The sequence below is a fragment of the Curcuma longa genome, unplaced genomic scaffold, assembly GCF_044706935.1.
Source record: "Curcuma longa cultivar G26 ecotype Majalengka, Jawa Barat unplaced genomic scaffold, ITB_CL_G26_1.1 contig_25154, whole genome shotgun sequence".
In the NCBI taxonomy this organism is placed as follows: Eukaryota; Viridiplantae; Streptophyta; class Magnoliopsida; order Zingiberales; family Zingiberaceae; genus Curcuma; species Curcuma longa.
The window spans coordinates 1-20,863 of NW_027432663.1; the positions used below are offsets into that span (position 1 = coordinate 1).

At 34.1% G+C, this 20,863-nt stretch overlaps 3 protein-coding genes and 1 long non-coding RNA gene across 4 annotated transcripts; 3 read left to right on the top strand and 1 right to left on the bottom strand.

Annotated features, from left to right (window-relative positions):
* Positions 1–2,683: 2,683 nt before the first annotated feature.
* Positions 2,684–3,066, bottom strand: LOC141818514 (uncharacterized). Its single transcript, XR_012600970.1, has 3 exons — positions 3,033–3,066; positions 2,887–2,915; positions 2,684–2,774 (listed from the first exon to the last, which is right to left on the bottom strand). It is a non-coding gene; the product is annotated as an uncharacterized LOC141818514 (long non-coding RNA).
* A 6,031-nt stretch (positions 3,067–9,097) lies between these two features.
* LOC141818517 (mediator of RNA polymerase II transcription subunit 32-like) lies at positions 9,098–9,568 on the top strand. The gene has a single exon (XM_074706005.1). The coding sequence runs from the start codon at positions 9,098–9,100 to the stop codon at positions 9,566–9,568; it is 471 nt and encodes a 156-aa protein (XP_074562106.1).
* Positions 9,569–14,605: 5,037 nt separating this feature from the next.
* Positions 14,606–15,073, top strand: LOC141818515 (mediator of RNA polymerase II transcription subunit 32-like). The gene has a single exon (XM_074706002.1). The coding sequence runs from the start codon at positions 14,606–14,608 to the stop codon at positions 15,071–15,073; it is 468 nt and encodes a 155-aa protein (XP_074562103.1).
* A 2,377-nt stretch (positions 15,074–17,450) lies between these two features.
* On the top strand, positions 17,451–17,864 carry LOC141818516 (mediator of RNA polymerase II transcription subunit 32-like). The gene has a single exon (XM_074706003.1). It carries the CDS (start codon positions 17,451–17,453, stop codon positions 17,862–17,864), a length of 414 nt encoding a protein of 137 aa, XP_074562104.1.
* Positions 17,865–20,863: the final 2,999 nt, after the last annotated feature.

Genomic DNA, 20,863 nt, shown 5'->3' on the forward strand with positions numbered 1-20,863 from the left:
TTTTTATTAATTCTTGGAAAAAACTAGATAAACATCAATAAGAGTCAACTATTGCACATGAACATCTAATCAAAATTGTACTCACAAATATTAATTAAATTATGGTGGAAAAAAATTAGATAACTTTAATAAGAATCAATTATTGCACAGCTCATCAAAGGTTGTACTCATAAATAACTTGAACTATAGTCGAGTTAATGAAGGGTCTTGTCATTTTCCATTATACAACTTGGTCATTTATATCTACCATATGATATTTAATCGACTTAATATACAACTAATTTACTCAATTATTTACCTTGAAGTTACTAAAAACTGGCATTCAAGTTCAATTAATTATCCATTTTTTTCAAAACAAAATAATTGATCGAGTGGAGTTTATATAATTTTAATGGAATATGGAGAATTTTATGCATATATTTCAGTGCACAAAGTATTATAAATTTGTAAATGTACATTATATTAATACTATTATCATTGAGATTATTAAAATCTGGTCTTATTTTTTTTATTATTAAAAATTAAATAATAACATTAATTTTCTATTTTAAAAATTAAACAATGACATAATGCAACTTTTAAAAAACTAACTTTCATGTCAATTTGCTCCATTAAATATTATTTTAGCACATGCACTTACAAACTTACAAGTTTAAATATATCAATGTATGCAAGGTATATTGACTAAGTTAATCATTGAGATAAACATCATTAATTAATGAAGAGTAGTTGAAATACATATTAAAAATAATAATAAAGTTTTATGAGTAAGACCATCTTTTCTCTATATCTATCCACCGTCTTCTTTTATTAATTCATTCTCTCCATTATTATCAAAGGTTGTACTCTCAAATTATTTTCATTGTGCAAATAGCTCATATATCTATTCATATGATGTTTTATCCACTTAATATACAATCCACTTGCTCATTATTGGTCATTAAGATAATTCTTATTTTATCATCGTATAGTTTGTCTTAAAGCTAAATGATTGAATAACTTTCTATTATTTTATAAATCAACCATGCATATTGGTCATTTTTAATGCTCTATGATTCGTCATATTTGTGAATATTTTTAATTAGGGATGATAGTTTAATTCAATTTGATATAGATGTCTATCAATCCATCAGAATCGAAGTCATCTTCTAGGTCTCATATGAAACTAGTGAGATAAGATCTCGATGCATAATCTTTGTGTTCGGAGTTCAGAGTTCATTAGGCTAATTTTCCATCAAAAAGTAGCTTAACAATTCATGTTAAATTGTACCAAATCGAAAGTGTACTTGAATATTTAGGTATGAGAAACATGAGTTAGATCTTCCGCGATTATAGAGAAAATCATCTTCTTCCCTTTAGATAGAAGAGAAAAGAAACTTAGCTTATATGTTGCCTAGGGACCATAATCCTAGGGGTTGAGAACCGTGGCAATGCCCTCCCACCTAGGGGCTGCTCGGTAGCGTGACAGAAATCACGTTTTGCATCAATGAATATTTGAAATAATCAACTTGCGTAAATGAGATTGAAAGAATGACTTTTTGAATTGTTTAGTGAATATATCATTAGTTTGAGCATTTGATTGTGTAAATGTAGTAGAAATTTAATCTGATCAGATTCATTCCCAAATCACATTACAATCCATTTCATATATGATTGTTCACTCATGGAAGATAGGATTTACTGCAATATGTAGTGTCGATTTCTTATCATAATGCAATTTGGCAGGACCCAAATTATTAATTTGTAAGTTTTGTAAAGGTTATCTCAACCAAGTTAACTCATGTATAATTGCTATCATCATTCTATACCCTACCTTTGTAGAAGAACGAGAAACGGTTGTTTGTTCTTTGTCTTTCAAAAATAAGAGAAGAGACAAGAAAAACACAATATCCAAACATCAATTGCCTTGTAGTATTATGACTTCTAGTCAACATCACAAAAACCAATTAAATTAAGATCATTTTTTATTAAAAAAAATACCTTGTCCAAGTGTCCCTTTAGGCATTAGGATAATTTCTTGCACTACAAAAATTAAAGCAAATAGCGACGGACGATTTCCGTCGCTATTCGGTCGCTAATCGAGCTTAGCGACCGAATAGCGACGGAAATCGTCCGTCGCTAAAAATTCCGTCGTTGACGTCACTTTAGCGACGGAATTTAAATTTCCGTCGCTAATTAGAGACGAAAATTTTTTTCCATCGCTAAAAGTAGCGACGAACTATTATTTCCGTCTCTAAGAATTAGAGACGGAATTTAAATTTCCGTCTCTAAAATTAGCGACGGAAATAATAATCCGTCTCTAAGAATTAGAGACGGAATTTAAATTTCCGTCTCTAAAATTAGCGACGGAAAATAATAAACCGTCTCTAATTTTAGACGGAATTATAAATTCCGTCTCTAATTAGAGACAGAAATTTAAATTCCGTCTCTAATTTTTAAAAAAAATTTAAAAAAAATCATTTATTAGCAACGAAATGATAAATTCCGTCGCTAATAATTTATTTTTTTATATATTTTAATTTTTTTTTGAATTTCCTGTTTGTATATCAATCAAACAAATATAACAGTAATACATTAATAACCCAATAATAATAAAATAAAATACTAATACAATATTTGAATACACGACATGTCAATATATCTGAATACAATAGTAATACAATCTGAATACAATAATATCTGAATACAACACAAATCTTTAGATACACTGATCCTACAAAATACAATAATATATCAAAAACTTATCTAAACAAGCCCAACCAAAAGAGAAGATCCTACAAAAAGACAATAAAAATAGGTTAGTAATAATTTAATTATAACAACCTATTTGAAAAATGCGCATTTGAATACAATATCTGAATACAATATCTAAATATAAAATCTTACAAAAACGAGCCCAGCCAAAATAGAAGATCCTACAAAAAGAAAATAAGATAGGTTAGTAATAATGTAATTATAACAACCTATTTGAAAAATAAATCTTTACAAGTAATAACTTAAAAAAATCCTAAGTAATAGAAATACTAACATACCTTGCAGACAGCTATTGATCCACATCAAACATTAATAAGAAAGTATCAAACTCCAAAATTAAACACATCCTACTTACATTCATATAAACATATCAAATTTATAATCAAATTATACAAAAACAAAATTAGACTTAGAGAGATAAGAAAGGAAGTAGCTTTAAAGAGATATTTGTGCTGGAAATTGTGTTCTTTCATCACCATCAGTCCATGCATATGAGTTGATATTTATCTGGCCACGGCTTGTGGCCTCAAAGATGCCATGTAGTGGAGTTAAGGGAAGGATAGTAATGGTCATTGCCCCGGCAGGCCATTACTTGATCTATTACATGGCATCTTTGAGGCCACAAGCCGTGGCCAGATAAACATCAACTCATATGCATGGACTGATGGTGAGGAAAGAACACAATTTCCAGCACAGATATCTCTCTAAAGCTACTTCCTTTCTTATCTCTCTAAGTCTAATTTTGTTTTTGCATAATTTGATTATAAATTTGATGTGTTTATATGGATGTAAGTAGGATGTGTTTAATTTTGGAGTTTGATACTTTCTTATTAATGTTTGATGAATAAGCAATACCTGCATAAAACATCAATAGATAATTCCATGTTATAAAAGCATAGATGAATAAGCAATACCTGCATAAAGGGAAGTATTGGTTAACTAATATGTATTGGTTAACTAAAGAATTTCATTGTCAAATTATCATATAAAGGGAAGTAGAAAAAAGGAGTTCTCCCTAAGGAGAAGGACCACTTTTCTTCTCCTTAAGTTGAATATGGAAAAAAAAGATGCTACTTACAGAGCTTTCAAGTGTCTAAGCTTCCCAATCTCAGGTGCCAAAGTTCCTTGTAGAGAGAATCCTTTTAGATCCCTGTGAACATGCAGAGAGTGTTTTCATTTTTGAAGAAGGAACGAGTGTACAAAAGATTTGAAACAGTGAGGTGAATCCAGGATTATGAATTTGGAGCAAACTTACACTAGTTTTTTTCCCCTCAAGATGGAAAATCTAAGGGAAGACATCTTTAAGTATCCGATCAAATGTGATGGAGCACATCTTTAAGTCAAATACTTGCCCTTACACACAAAAAACAAGAGAAACTGAATAAAAGAGTGAGCAACCATCTTATGTGCATCCAAAAGTGACAAATAGATTTTATAGTTAGAAGACTTAGATCAATTAGAGCAGAATGTGCAAGGGGAATAGAGACCAGAGAAAACATTTATCAATGTCATAAAAAATGAATTTTATTGATTTGAATACTAGTAGTGTAGCCTTGCATAAAAGTTCAATGGAGTGATACAATTTATATAGCCAAGTACTAAATAGTTGGGACAAATCGAATTCCACATTTTTGGTATCTATATTCTATAATTTATGTAAAATTGCAAAGTGCTTCAAGAAGTAGTGTCTTAGTTTGATTAGCCCTGTGAACGGCTATGCCAAAAACCAACCTCAATACTTGTGGCGTACATGACAAAATCAATATAGCCAAGTACTAAATAGTTGGGACAAATCGATTGGTTGCAATTTCCAAATCCCTTAAGGTAAACCAATGACCCCAGCCGAGGTAAGAGAACTCTGGCAGGCCGGCTGATACAAACTCAGTAGCAACAGGTCTAAAATTTCTCTACTTATGCCTAAGCAATTTAGGGTACAAATATTTAGGTCTAAAATTTCTGCCTTCAAATTTTTACCTCTGCTTGCCACTACAAAGGGAGGGAATAGGCGCTGCGGATTGCTAGGCGGGCGGCCGGGCAGCGAGCTCTGGAGGAGACCTCGGCGAGCACGGGAGGAGACCTCGGCGGCTGGGCTGGGCTGGGCGAGCTCTGGAGGAGTCCTCGGCGAAGGCGGGAGGCAAAGAATGGGCGGAGGCGGGAGGCGAAGAACGCGGTCAGGGTCGCGAAGATTCGCGGAAACCTGAATCGCTCGCGAAGAAGAAACCTAGAGGAGAGAAAGGCCCCGTGGGCTGCGACTATGCCGGAGGAGAGAACGCTAGAGGAGAGAACGCCGGAGGAGAGAACGCCGACCGCGAGAGAACGCCGGAGGAGAGTAGTGCCGGAGGAGAGAACGTTGGAAGAGAGAACGCCGGCTGCAAGAGAACGCCGGCGGAGAGTAGTGCCGGAGGAGAGAATGACGAAACGCGCGCGCACGAAGAAAAGGGTCGGCGGAGCCCTAAAATCGCGACTTTAGCGACGGAATTTTCTTCCGTCGCTATAATTAGAGACGGAATATTAATTTCCGTCTCTAATTAGCGACGGAATATTAATTCCGTCTCTAATTAGCGACGGAAATAAATCCCGTCGCTATAATTAGAGACGGAAATTAATATTCCGTCTCTAATTATAGCGACGGAAGAAAATTTTGTCTCTAATTCCGTTGCTATTTTATGATTTTTTTTGTAGTGTTGTGATTATCATATCATCAACATAAATCAATATAGCTATGAATAAGTCTCCGTATGCTCATGTGAACAATAAGTGATTTGTCATAGACTGCTTATAACCAGCTTATCTCAATGTGTCTCAATGTCGTATAATGGTAAGAGAAGTATAAGGAAGTACATTATGGAAATGTCTCATCTTGCTATATCGAAATGTCTGAGAGTATGTTAGTGTATTTTATCATGATGTCTCTCCCTGCACAATTCACACTTTTTAAGATATCTTATAATCTCAAATGGAATAGTGGATATTAAATAAGCTTATTGCTTAATGTGTGCAAAAGGAGGAGAGATTGAGACGTGAGATATCTAAGAGTGCTCATTGTTGGTGTAGGGAGCACGAGTCTACCTTCAGGGTTTCGATGTTTAACAATATACCTAGGTTTGATCAGTTTGACCAAGAGTTGATCCAAACATTATCTAATATTTGAATGTGAGTGAAGTTTAGTCAAGTCAAAGTTGACTAGAAGATTAGCAAAAAGTCCTAGTCAGTTGGACCGGACAAGAAATCCTAGTCTGTTGGATCAGGCAAAGAAGTCCTAGTCAATTAGACCGGATAAAAAATCCTAGTCTATTAGACCAGACAAAGAAGTCCTAGTCTATTTGATCGGGCAAGGAGAAGTCCTAATTGGAGGCTAATTAGGAGAAGTCCTAGCTGGAGGTTAGGCAAAGGAAGTCCTGGTTGTAGGTTATGCAAGGAAGACTTGGTGAGTGAAGCTAGGCAAGGAAATCCTGGTGAGTGAAGCTGGGCAAGGACGTCCTAACTGGAAGTTAGAAAAAGAGAAGTCCAAGAAGGTCAAGAGTAACTGGATGTTTGGCAGATAGAAAGTCTACTGAGTGACTAGTCCTAACTAGAAGTTAGACATGGGTAAGCATAGTAGGTTACACCTACAGGGTAAGACTTAGGTAAACCTAGTAGGTCAGACAAACTACAGGTATGCTTAGGTTGCTTATTTATTGTATGCTGAGCTTGTAGGAAGCAAGAGTTGGAAGCAAGACTGAGGAAGCATAAGAGGAGCAAACAAAAGCAGTCGAACCAAGTCCGGAGTTAACTCAGGTCAAACCTGAGTTGAATGGATCCGAGTGCCCAGATGTTACTCCAGGCGCCCAAATGGGTCCAAGCACCCCTGGTTGGTCCAGATGCTCAGATAAGGGCGAATTAACCCCGATAAAAATCGATGGAATCAGATCAGATCGGTTCGGAGCGCTCGAAAGTATTTTTATAAGGGCCTCAACGTGCAATACAAAGGATAACCTTAATTCTCCACAATGCTATCGTCCTGCGGTGCTGTTGAACGTGAATGACGTCCTACTTGTGCAATCGGAGAAGCTCTAGGAAGGGTGAGCTACGCTTAAGGACTTCTAGAGCGGCTACACGGGTGGTTTGTTTATATTAAGTCTTATTGTCTTGTAATTCATTTCTATTATATTTTGGATTGTAAGACAAGTTTCTCCACATCTATAAAAGTTCCAGAAAGAAGACGATTAATAGACGGGTATCTTCCCGTACATAGGCCTTAGACACACTAACCCTAGGAGATTAGTAACCAAGTAAAATTTGTAAGCCCCCTATGTTGTATTTAATATTCACTGCTAGTTTATTTGACAAAGTAAGCGAACAACGAGCGCTATTCACCCTTTTTAGTGCGCACTGATCTGCAATTGGTATCAGAGTAGACATGCTCTTGATTGGACTAAACGCCATGGGAGCAAGAAGGCAAAAAATGGAGAGGGAGCGAGATAAAAATTTTATAGTTCATTTTAAATTACATATAATTTTAAGATTACGTGGACAAAGTCCGAACATTTATATAAAACAAAATCTTATTATTGGAGAATAAAGAGGGAGAGACAAAGGCCAGTTGTAAGATTTGAGGAAATCGAAGGAGATTTGGTGTACCGGAGGACTGACCAAGCTTTGCCTTTTGGACCAGCGCTTCCGGACCTCCTTTTGGGAATCCAATGGGAATCTTTAGTGGCTGGTCACCTTTGACTTCGTGGCACGTTCCTTCCTTTTTTAAGATTTTATTTGATTCATAACGCTCCACTATTCCTTTATCAAAGTCTAGTCTTAGTAGTTTTATCTCATATCTTTCAATTTTACATTATTCATTTTTTCTTAAGGAATAACATATATTTTTAAATTTATTAAAATCGATAGAATCAACATATATTGAGCTTATTAAAATTAATAAAATTAACATATCTCTATAATGGTATGATATTATCCATTTTGAACTTAAATTCTCATAATTTTATTTTTAAATTTTATCTATACGAATGAAAAGCACTTATAATAAATATTACAATAAAAATTAAAACTGAAACAAAGAAAATATAAAGAATTTATTTGTAGAAATAGATTTCTCCTCTTTCAAACTCTTGCTTCGAGATTGGACGTTGCGAAAGCGTGTGCGTGCATATATAATTGTTAGATGTAATTCTTATACTATTAGATCAAACGATTATTAATTGTATAGTCATATTTGAAATTAGTAGGAGAGCGTGGAGTTAAGTGTAGAGGAGTATGGTAACCCTTTCGACCACCACATCTTGTAAATATCTCCGAATAGGCACGATTGTGCCTAGCTTGGTTGATCCATTTTGTTATTGATAGGCTATGTTCTATTTATGGAAGGGTAAAAAGATGAGGTTAAACATTATATATACATGAGCGATTCTGCTATTAGATACAAAAAAATTAGAAATATTTTATTTAAACTTTCTGTCTTGACTACAAATTTTTTTAAATCTAGCTTGCTTACAAAAAAAATCATTCGAAAAATTTATGATTAATAAAATCTTCATAAAATTTAATACATTCAGTTCTAATTCGCATCAATTTCCAAAAAATAGAATGGATGAGAATCATTCAAAGTCTCATTAAAATTCTGTAATACGAGTTTAATGAAAGATATTTAAAATAGAGAGTGATTGATCAGTAAAATTATTTTTTTAATAAATTACACATACACTATATATACTATTTTTCATATATGCATTTGTATGCGTATATGGATGAAAATTAAAAGAACTTATCTTATTTTTTATTATCATAAATTGAAAAGAAGTAAAAAAACGTTGTACCCTATTTTTTTCCTTTTTAAATTATTCTTTTTTATTAATTTTAATTAAATTTATTATAAACAAGAGTATTTTTTAATAAAAAATTAGATGAAAATAAGAATACCCTTTTAATTAATATTTTCAACATAAATTTTTTAATGAATGAAAATAAGTGTTATTCTTTTATTTTTGCTATATATATATATATATATATATATATATATGACATTGCATTAATATTTTTTTAAAACAATTTTTGATGATTAAAATAAAATAAATTTGCAAACCTAATAGAAGAGAGGAAGAAAATTTTAAACTAATAACTAGTTAGAAGGGTATTTTTGTAATATTAACTTCTAAAAATAGGAAAATGCTATTTCTTATTTTATTTAAAATTTAATTAATTTCCATTCTTTTTTTCGTTAAAAAGTCCGCAAGTTTAGCCGAATATTACGGATTTCCATTTTTTTCCGTTATTTTTTCTTGATTTTTTTGGTTCGAGAAGATATATAAAGACTAGCAGTTTAGGAAGTATGATAGCTGCGGTCTCTTTTGCCATGGAAAAAGCGGCGGAGGAAGCGCAGCGCGCGTACGACGGCTTCGTGGTGGCGATGGCAGCGGTGGTGGAGGCGAACGCCGCGGCTTGCGGCGAGCGCACGGCCGCGACTGAAGCGGCCCTCGAGGCGCTCCGGGACCAGTACCGGAGCTTCCTGTGCGCGCTGGACACCCCGGAGGCTACGGTCGACGCCTCGAAGCAGAGGTTCACGGCGGAGATCGGCGGCTTCGTCGACGAGTCTGCCGTTGGGAGGATGCCGCCGGTGTTTGAGCGGGCGCCTCCGACCATTGACTTGTTCACGAAGGACCGCCGCGTCCTCTATAATCAGAGGTCACCGAGCAGCGTCGCCGGCGACGTGGCGGTCTTCCCGCTGGTTAACGACCACGATGGAAAATCTTCAGACTGTAGATTGCATGAAAAGGGGTATCCTCCTGCTTCGCGAATTCCTTCACAGCCGCAGGGTTTAATCTAACGAATCAATGGGTTGATCCTGACCGTTCAATTTGTACCCATATTGTCCGGCACGGATGATCTCTTGCATGGACCTGTTTACTTGGAAGGAACGAAAATTAAAGAGGTGAATTGACATGAGTGGATTGTTCGAGTTATTCTTTTCATTATTTCACGAAGGAATGTAACATTGGCGAGATTATCAATTAACAATCAATCACACATTAGATTGATAGAATTGTCTAGTTTAGTCGGACAATTCTTGACGAATAAGAGGAACTTGATTTTTTACATAATTTTAACATAAACCAAATGTTAGATGAGAATGATCTTTTATTCAATCGATTGGTTATTCTTTCTAAGTAAACATACCAAGCATGATCTCCCTCTGCTTGTGGGTTAAGTTGGCTTTGTTTGAACGAGCATAACTATTACGAGGAAATAAAAATAAAAAGAAGTCTTAATTCATTAGAAATATTAAGACGTTTTAAGATGAAATTTATAATGAATTTAAAAAATAAATTCATCTTAAAATTATTTCGTGATGAAATTGATGATGAAAATTTTTTTGTAAATAATAAATTATCGTAAAATTCTGCGACGAAAAAATTTAAATGCATCATCAATTTGATGACGAATTCAGTTTTCGTCGTCAAATTTGTTGCAAAATTGTAACAAAAATTTTTGTAGATAATAACTTATCGTAAAATTCTGCGATGAAAAAATTTAAATACGTTATCAATTTGATAACGAATTCAATTTTCGTCGTCAAATTTGTTGTAAAATTATGACGAGATTTTCATCGTAAAATTTACTAATCGATAATCTGCGATGAAAAATATTATTCGTTGTAAAATTTACGATAAAAATATTTTTTTTATCGCTAATTAGGAAAAAAATATTCGTCGCAAATTGCCGACGAATTATTTTCGTCGAAATCAGTGACGAAAAATGATTTCGTCACTGATTTTGCAGCGAAACTAGGTTTTCGTTGTCAATTTGACGATGAAAATTAATTTTCATCGCCAAAGTTTCGATACACAATAGAATTGCGATAACTTTGCGATAAAATCTTATTCGTCATAAAATTCATCGCAAAATGAAATAATTTTTCTCAACAATCATCCTATTTCATTCTCCAACCATATTTACATAAACAATCAACCAACTCTCCTTGTACAATGCTTAATTAATCCAATATATAAACAATTCTCAATCAATCCAACATATAACATCATTGATCTAACACAATACTGATCCACATTTAACAATCCAACATCATTATCATTCAAAACAAACAAACGTATTTACAAACAAACATCCATCCAACATCAGTATCATTCAAAACAAATAAACATATTTACAAACAAACATCCAACATCATTCTAAACAAGCAAGTCCTCATAATACAAATCACTATCAAAAAAATTAAGCATATCCAAGAATACACCAACATATTCATATCAAAACATCTCATATCAAACTCTCAAAACAATGACCAAATGCAAAAATATCATCGTCCTTGACAAATACTTTCTGCTCCACTTTTTGATCCTTCCATACTTCTTTTCTTTTTCTACATCATAAAATAAAATATAAAAAATATCATTTCATACAAAATAACTATAATATGTAAATACTTAATAATTACTTCACTACTATCCTTGATCTCACCAACTCTATTGTAACCCAAAATAATAGTACTAATCAATGATAAAAACATGTTCAAAACATGAATTCTAAGAAAAATAAAATTTATACACAACTAGACTTATGAAGAATCATCATCATCACAGCCATCACCAAAACCAAAAAGAATCTAACTCGGAGCGAAACCTAACTGAAAATGTTGCATTATGATATCCTATTGTCGAAGTATTTCTATCATTTCTTGATCTCTTTGCAATATTATCCCTTTCAAATTGCTAACTTCTTTAGTTAGGTTTTCTATTTATGCTCTTACTACTGCTGGTGGGGTTGAAGATGTATCAGCAACTCCATGAATTCTGCTTAAATAATCTATTTCCAATATCCTTCCCTCCCCTTTGGATCCCCCACTCGCCTCCAATCATATATTCAAATCATTCCCAACAGATCGGCTCAAATCCATCATTATCATCATTAGCACTTTTTAGTTCTTTTGCATTGTTCGGTGTTTAAAAGCGGAAAATAAAAGGACAAAAAAAATAGATTTCCATATTTTTAATAAAAGACTATCGATAAAAATAATTAGATAGTATAGCTTGTACCCTATCAACTAATAACGAGAGACTGAAATCAGGATAAATACCCATCCCTAGTATGGGTAAAAAGATACAGATTGAAACAAATAGTTCTCGTGGTCCAGAATCCAAAAAATGAGAATTTGTAACATGAAATAACTTGTATCCGTAGAACATCTGACGTAACATAGATAATAAATAAATAGGAGTTAATATCATTCCTATTGCCATTACAAAAGTAATTAGTATTTTTTATATTAAAAGAAATCTTTTACTAGTAATTATTCCAAAAAAAAAAAAACTAATGATTCTGCAACAAAACCACTCATTCCCAGCAATGCAAGAGAAGCCACCGAAAAACTACTAAACATGGTAAAAAAGTTTTGGCAATGATACCCCCCATTTCATCGAGATAAACAAAACTCATTCTATCACAAGTCATTCCCGTCAAGAAAAAAGTGTAACACTAATAAATCCATGCATGAGAGAGTAATTGTAAAAAAAATGAATTGAAGCACCTAATAAATTTTTTAATTTTTGTGACCACCACAGCAATAAAAGTTAATGAAAATGAAATTAAAAATAGAAAAAAAAATTTACAAAAATAAAAAGGTTGTCTAAAGGAGGGAAATTGGGCAAAAATGACTTTATTTCACAGCCGAAGGTGGTGAGTATTATTTCCTAGGTCGTTTTCTTTCAATCTACCAAATTTGAAGTCAATCAAAATCAAAATAAACAATTTAGCACAATGTAGAACTAATTGGACAGTTTTACCCCTGACAAGCCAAATTTAAAGTAAAAATAAACTAAAACTACCTAACACCTCTATCAATCCCTCGCAACGGCGCCAAAAAAATTTCTCTGTGCTACCTCTAGCTCATCATATTTCTCATATATTATAACAGAAACAAATTTAATAAGTTAGATAGAGTAGATATTAGAATCAAATTAAATTAGAAATTAAGATCCAAATTTAATCTAAATCTTAATTGCTCTAGCTCTATCCTGTTCCAAGTCTTATATTTCTTTTGAAATATACAAGTAAAATCTATAAATAATGGCTCTTTCCCATTTTCTTAGTTAAAAAAATTATTGTTAGAAATAATCTAATAATTTAAAATAAATTAACAACTTAGTATTTATTAAAAAATTATTATTTTATGTGTATGCTCGTTAATATTGATTAAGTCTCTCTCATATATAACAAATGAATCTTTAGAATTATAAATTTGATTTATTTTATTCTGTTAATTTTTTTATTTGCTCTCCTCTTTTGTCAAAAATCGATGATTCTGACTCAATTTTGTGATGAAAAAAATTTTATTTCAAAATTCAGCATAAAATTTTTTTATAATGAATTTTTTAAAAATATTTGAAGAAAAATTAGTCATGAGGAATATGGTAACATAAAACAAAAGCATGCTATTCGATCAAGATACTATAATGAACTTGCTATTCGATCAAACGATTATTAATTATATCTTCATATTTGAAATTGGTAGGAGAGCATCAAGTTAAATGTAGAGGAGTATGGTAACGACGCAGCAGACTTACAGAAGAGGGCAAGGGTTCGAATACTGGCGAAGCCAGGCAATACCCTCCTGCGTCGTGACCAACTGCACTTTCTCGATTTCCCTCCTCACAGATGATCATGGGGCCGATCGTGTGGGGCCGCTAAGGTGGCGGATCCACCTTTTTGCAGAAGAGGAGTATGGTAACGCTTTCGACCACCACATCTATGTACATATCTCGGAATAGGCATGATTATACCTAACTTGGTTGATCCATTTTGTTATTGATAGGCTCAGAGCTAATTAGATGTGAGATTATGTTCTATTTAGGGAAGGGTATAAGGATGAGGTTAAACTTTATATATACTTAGGCGATTCTGCTATTAGATAAATAAAATAGAAATATTTTATTCAAACTTTCTGTCTTGACTATAAATTTTTTTAATCTAGCTTGCTTACAAAAAATCATTCGAAAAATTTATGATTAATAAAATCTTCATAAAATTTAATACAATCAGTTCTAATTCGCATCAATTTTCAAAATAGAAGATGAGAATCCTTCAAAATCTCATTAAATTTCTGAAATATGAGTTTAATGAAAGATATTTAAAATAGAGAGTGCTTGATCAGTAAGATTATACGTTAGAATTAGTAAATTATTTTAAAATAAATTACACATACTATATATATACTATTATTCTTCATATGCTTTTGTATGTGTATATGGATGAAAATTAAAAGAACTTATCTTATTTTTAATTATCATACAAAAAACGTTGTACCCTATTTTTTTCTCTTTAAATTATTCTTTTTTATTAATTTCAATTAAAATTATTATAAACAAGAGTATTTTTTAAATAAAAAATTAGATGAAAATAAGAATATGCCCTTTTAATATTTTCAACATAAATTTTTTAATGAATGAAACCAAGTGTTATTCTTTTATTTTTGTTATACATATATATATATATATATATATATATATGGCATTGCATTAATATTTTTTTAAAACAATTTTTTATGATTAAAATAAAAAAAATTTTGCAAACCTAATAGAAGAGAGGAAGGAAATAACTTGTTAGAAGGGTATTTTAATTGTAATATTAACTTCTAAAAATAGGAAAATGCTATTTCTTATTTTATTCAAAATTTAATTAATTTCCATTCTTTTTTTCCGTTAAATTGCCTTCAAAAAGTCCGCAAGTTTAGCCGAATATTACGGATTACTATTTTTTTCCGTTATTTTTTCTTGATTCTGTTTCGTTCGAAAAGATATATAAATAATATCAGTTTAGGAATTATGATAGCTATCTGCGGTCTTTTGCCATGGAAAAAGCGGCGGAGGAAGCGCAGCGCGCGTACGACGGCTTCTTGGTGGCGATGGCAGCGGTGGTGGAGGCGAAGGCGGCGGCTTGCGGCGAGCGCACGGCCGCGACTGAAGCTGCCCTCGAGGCGCTCCGGGACCAGTACCGGAGCTTCCTGTGCGCGCTGGACGCCCCGGAGGCTACGGTCGACGCCTCGAAGCAGAGGTTCACGGCGGAGATCGGCGGCTTCGTCGACGAGTCTGCCGTTGGGAGGATGCCGCCGGTGTTTGAGCGGGCGCCTCCGACCATTGACTTATTCACGAAGGACCGCCGCGTCCTCTATAATCAGAGGTCACCGAGCAGCGTCGCCGGCGACGTGGCGGTCTTCCCGCTGGTTAACGACCACGATGGAAAATCTTCAGACAGTAGATTGCATGAAAAGGGTAGTATCCTCCTGCTTCGCGAATTCCTTCACAGCCGCAGGGTTTAATCTAACGAATCAATGGGTTGATCCTGACCGTTCAATTTGTACCCATATTGTCCGGCACGGATGATCTCTTGCATGGATCTGTTTACTTGGAAGGAACGGAAATTAAAGAGGTGAATTGACATGAGTGGATTGTTCGAGTTATTCTTTTCATTATTTCACAAAGGAATTAATGTAACATTGGAGAGATTGTCAATTAACGATCAATCACACATTAGATTGGTAGAATTGTCTAATTTAGTTGGACAATATGATCACCATGAGTATATCTTGATGAATAAGAGGAACTTGATTTTTAGATAATTTTAACATAAATCAAATGTTAGATGAGAACGATCTTTTATTCATTCGGTTGGTTATTCTCTCTAAGTAAACATACCAAGCATGATCTCCCTAGCTCTGCGTATGGGTTAAGTTGGTTTTGTTCGCACGAGCATAACTATTATGAGGAAATAAAAATAAAAGGAAGTCTATAATTATTGTGTGTGAAAAGACTTCTTTTAAAGGAAAAAATCAAAATGGTATTGGCTGATATTTTTCATTTTTAATATTGTTGCAACAATATATATATATATATATATATATATATATATATATATATATATATATATATATATATATATATATATATATATATATATATATATATATATATATATATGTATTATGTATTGGTGAAAGAATTGTTAGATGTAATTCTTAGACTATTTAATCAAATGATTATTAGTTTCATAATCATATTTACAATTGGTAGGAGAGCTTCTAGTTAAGTATAGAGGAGTATGATAACCCTTTCCATTATCCCATCTATGTAGATATCTTAGAATGGACTAACTGTTCATAGCATAATTGATTCATTTTGTTACCACGATAGGCTCGGGCTAGCCAAATGCTAGATTATGTTCTATTTGGGGAACGATAGAAGGATGAGATTAAACTTTATACGTAGGAGAGCTTCGAACGGAGTGTAGAGCAGTATAGCAACCCTTTTGACTACCACATCTCTATTAACATCTAAGAAGGGACATGATTGCCAAGATCGGTTGATTCTTTTTGTTACCATGTTTAACTCGAGTTAGCATGACATCATTGGTATGTGATGTAAAATAATAAAATTTTAAGAGATCATTTAACTCAGATTAAGTCACATGACCTATAATATATCAAATTGAAATTCATTCAAAGATTTACATTTGTTATAGAGTGTAACCTGTAATAGCTTAGTTTTATATCGAAAAATGGCATTTTAAAGCTTTTTCAGAGGCCTCGAAGAAGTTTAATCCTTTATTTATCTTTTGAGGGTTATTTTAGTCTTTTAAGAGTTGGAGTTTTGAAACTATTTATCAATAAATATTTTCTAGTGTTCCTTTTCTAAAGACGGTGAATTTTGGATTCTATTTTTATAGAAATCTAAAATCTAATTATCTTAAAAAATAGAAATGTTTTTTGGAACATAATATATATTTTTTGGAAATAAGAATAAACCTCCTTTAATAATATTATTATACGAATTCAAAATCCTAGATAAAATATATTATTATATGAATTCAAACTCTTCATCTTGAATAGAAATTTTTTAAATCTAGCTTCCTTACAAAAATCATTCGAAAATTTTATGATTAATCATATCTTCATAAAATTTAATACGTTAAGCTCTATTTTGCATTCCCAAAATAGAATGGATGAGGATCATTCAAAGTCTCATTAAAATTCTGAAATACGAGTTTAAAAAAGATATTTAAAATAGAAAGTAATTAATCGGTAAGATTATACGTTAGAATTAGTAAATTGTTGTTTATATATATATATATATATATATATATATATATATATATATATGGACAAAAATTAAAAGAGCTAATCTTATATTTATTTTCATAAATTTTAGAAAAAAATTAAAAAATTGTTCTGCTTTTTTTCTTTTTTAAATTATTTTAATTTTAATTAAAATTATTGTAAATAAGAGTATTTTTAAATAAAAATAGGATGAAGTACTCTTCTAAAATTTTCAACATAATTTTTTTTAATGAATGATTGATATTTTTAAAAGCAATTCTTGATGATTAAAATAAAATAAAATAAAATTGCAAACCTAATAGAGAAGAGGAAAGAAAACTAAAATTAATACTTGTTAGAAGCAATATTAACTTCTAAAAACGGCAAAATGCTATTTATTTTTCTACCCCTATTTTAATAAAAATTTAATTAATCGCCATTCTTTTTCTTCGTTAAATTGCCTTACAAATGCATGCTCAAGTTTATCCGAAAATTATGAATCATTATTATTTTTCCATTTTCTTAATTTTTTCTTGATTTATTTTCGATCGAGAAGATATATAAAATCCCAATTTAGGAGCCGCGATCACTGCGATCTGTTTTCATGGAAAAAGCGGTGGAGGAAGCGCGGCGTGCATACGACGATTTCGTGGCGGCGATAGAGGCGGTAGTCGAGGCGAAGGCGGCGGCCGGCGGTGAGCGCACGGCTGCGACTGACGCGTCCCTCGAGGCGTTCGGAGACCGGTACCGGAGCTTCCTGTGCGCGCTGGACGCGCCGGAGGCGATGGTCGACGCTGCGAGGCAGAGGTTCACGGCGGATCTCGGCGGCGGCTTCGTCGACGAGTCCGCCGCGGGGAGGATGCCTCCGGTGCTAGAGCGGGCGGCGCGGGCCATCGACTTGTTCGCGGCAGACGGTCGAGTCCTCCAGAATCAGAGGTCGCCGAGTGGCAGCGCCGGCGACGTGGCGGCGTCCCCGCCGGTGAACGATCACGATGGGAAATCTTCAGACACTACGTGATTAAAGATCGCAATTAACTCCTTTTTATTTTTTGAATTTATTTTGCCGTAGATTTGCATGAAATAATCGTTGAACGATCGATATTGAAGCAGCCGAAAAGGGTGGGTGTTCTCCTGATTTCGAAATTCCTCCCGCAGGATTTAATCTTGTGCTTATCATTGTTGTGATAATTTATATAATTATTATTATTTTATTTTTACTGTACATATTTTTAAAGTATGAAAACATACGTATTATACCGGAACGATCCCAACAATGTTTCCATCCAATGGTAACCCAACAATGTTTCCATCCAATGGTAACGGTAATTTCTAATGGGGAGAGGGATCCGGGGAAGGTAAAGGAACTCCTGAAAGAGGTAATAATGAGTGTTGTTGTAGTACCTTTAATATTGTTTGAAATACTAATTCATTAATCTTCTTAGGCGTGACCATTATCTTGTCACCACATCTTTTTTCCTCAGCATAGCCATGCTTACCAATGATTCTTCCTTGGCCATCACAGCATCTCGGCTCAAGTTTTCGACAGTGCTAATTTGTTCCAGCAAATATACCGTGGATGATCAAGTCATCGACCAACGAACTACTGACATGCATGTTCCTCGAAGATAGTCGCTCGGAGAGATGAAGGGACTTGAAAAACACTCAAAAAGAGAATTAGAATGGCACCGGAGATGGGTTCCGGCAAGACTTTCAACGGTCAAGTTAGTTCTGCATGAGAAAAAAGTTTAAATACTTATGTATACCTGTGCCCATGAGTATGGGTCACCTTTTATAGAGTTGTTAATATTTGTTTAAGATATATTCTGAAATATCCATTTCAGTTTATAAATATTCTAATTATCCGTATCTTTTGGGACATTTTCTTATTTTTTTCGGAAGAAACAGTCTTAGGCTTCCCTAATTGCACGGGCCAACCGGCTCCTAGGATCAAGCAGGCTCTAAGGTTGGAACCTGAGGCCAGGATAAGGTTGGCACGTGATGTCGAGTAAGTGTCAAGGTTGGAACTCGAGGTCGGAACTCGAGGCTAAAACTCGAGGCCGAGATGAGATCGGATCGTGATGCCGAGCAAGTGTCGAGGTTAGAACTCGAGGTCGGGACTCGAATCCGAGATGATGTCGGCTATGTGATGCCGGGAAAGTGCCAAGGTCAGAACTCGAGATCGGGACTCAAAGCTGAGATGAGGTCGACACGTGATGTCGAACAAGTGCCGAGGTCGGGACTTAAAGCCAAAATGAGGTCGACACGTGATGTCAAACAAGTGCCGAGGCTGGAGCTCGAGGTCGAGACTTGAGGTCGAGATGAGGTCGACATGTGATGTAGAGTAAATACTAAGGTCGGAACTTGAGGTTCAGACTTGAGGCCAAGACGAGGTCGGCTCGTGATGCCGAGCAAGTGCCGAGTTAGAACTCGAGGCCGAGATGAGGTCAGCTTGTAATGTCGAGCAAGTGCTGAGGTCGGAACTCGAGGTCAGGACTCAAAGTCAAGATGAGGTTGGCTCGTGATGCCGAGCAAGTGCTGAGGTCAGAACTCCAGGTCGGGACTCGAAGCCGAGATGAGGTTGGCATGTGATGTCGAACAAGTGCCGAGGCTGGAGCTTGAGGTCGAGACTCGAGGCCGAGATGAGGTCGGCACGTGATGTCAAGTAAGTGCTGAGCCAAAATTCAAGGTTGGGACTCAAGGCCGAGATGAGGTTGACACGTGATACCGAATAAATGCCAAGACTGGAACTTAAGATCGGGACTCGAGGCTAAGATGAGGTCGACACGTGATGTCAAGTGCTGAGACCAGAACTTGAGGTTAGGACTCGATGCCGAGGTGAGGTCGACTCGTGATGCCAAGCAAGTGCCGAGACTGGAGCTCAAGGTTGGGACTCGAGGCCGAGATGAGGTTGGCATATGATGTCGAGTAAGTGCCGAGGTCGAAACTCGAGATCGAAACTCGAAGCCAAGATGAGGTCAACTCGTAATATCGAGTAAGTGTTAAAGTCGGAAATCGAAGTTGGGACTCGAGGCCAAGATGACGTTAGTATGTGATGGTGAGCGGGTGCAAAGGTTAGGCCCTAGACCTTAAGGATGACTATCATCTGGACCTGAAGTGTATAAGTTTATCAATTATCCGCCTCTCGAATATTATCTGATCTTTCTTTCTTAATGATTCTTCTCTTTCCTATTTTATAGCCACGTGGTGTTCCAACAGCAATCACGTGCTGGTCTAGAGACTCCACCGTATCAATTACATATACAATACTTTTATATATGTAAAAAACATTTAGCAAGTTAATTAAAATTACTTAAATTTCATTATAATATTACATATAGGAGTCATTAAAGCATGATATTTTTGATAAATTGAAGTGTTTTATTTTAAGATGGTTCGCAGGTACTCCATAATTATTACAATAATATTGAAATAAGAGTATGAAAAATATAATGGAGTATTATTTTAATTTAAAAGCGGTGCTCTTTATTAAAATGATAATTAAGAATGCCTTTTAATTTTTTGTCCATTAATAAATTATGTGATACTCAGATGGATTGATAAATTTTTGATACATTGTCAATGCGGAAGTATCTCACCATTGTAGTTTTGGAGTCAAAATTTACTTTATTTTTTTATATTAAGTATTCAACTTACACCAATTAATCTAAGAAGTGAAGTAATTATTGACATGATAACCAACTACATCATGGTAACATGCTTTAATTGAACAAAATTTTTCAACCTATTAAAACATATATAATTTCCATAATATTTTACCGAGAATCTAATTATAGAATGAGAAAGCATATCATTGTTGCATCATAGCCTTGAAGGCCAAAATTTATTTTATTTTATTTTTATCAAGTATCCAACTTACACTGATAAATCTAAGAGGTAAGGTGACTCTTGACGAGGAATTAACTCTAAAAAAACCTCAAACTTTATTTTGTTCCTTAACTTACTTGTTTTTGTCTGTTTAAGATATAAATTAACTTTGAACATAATAAGTTAAGTGGC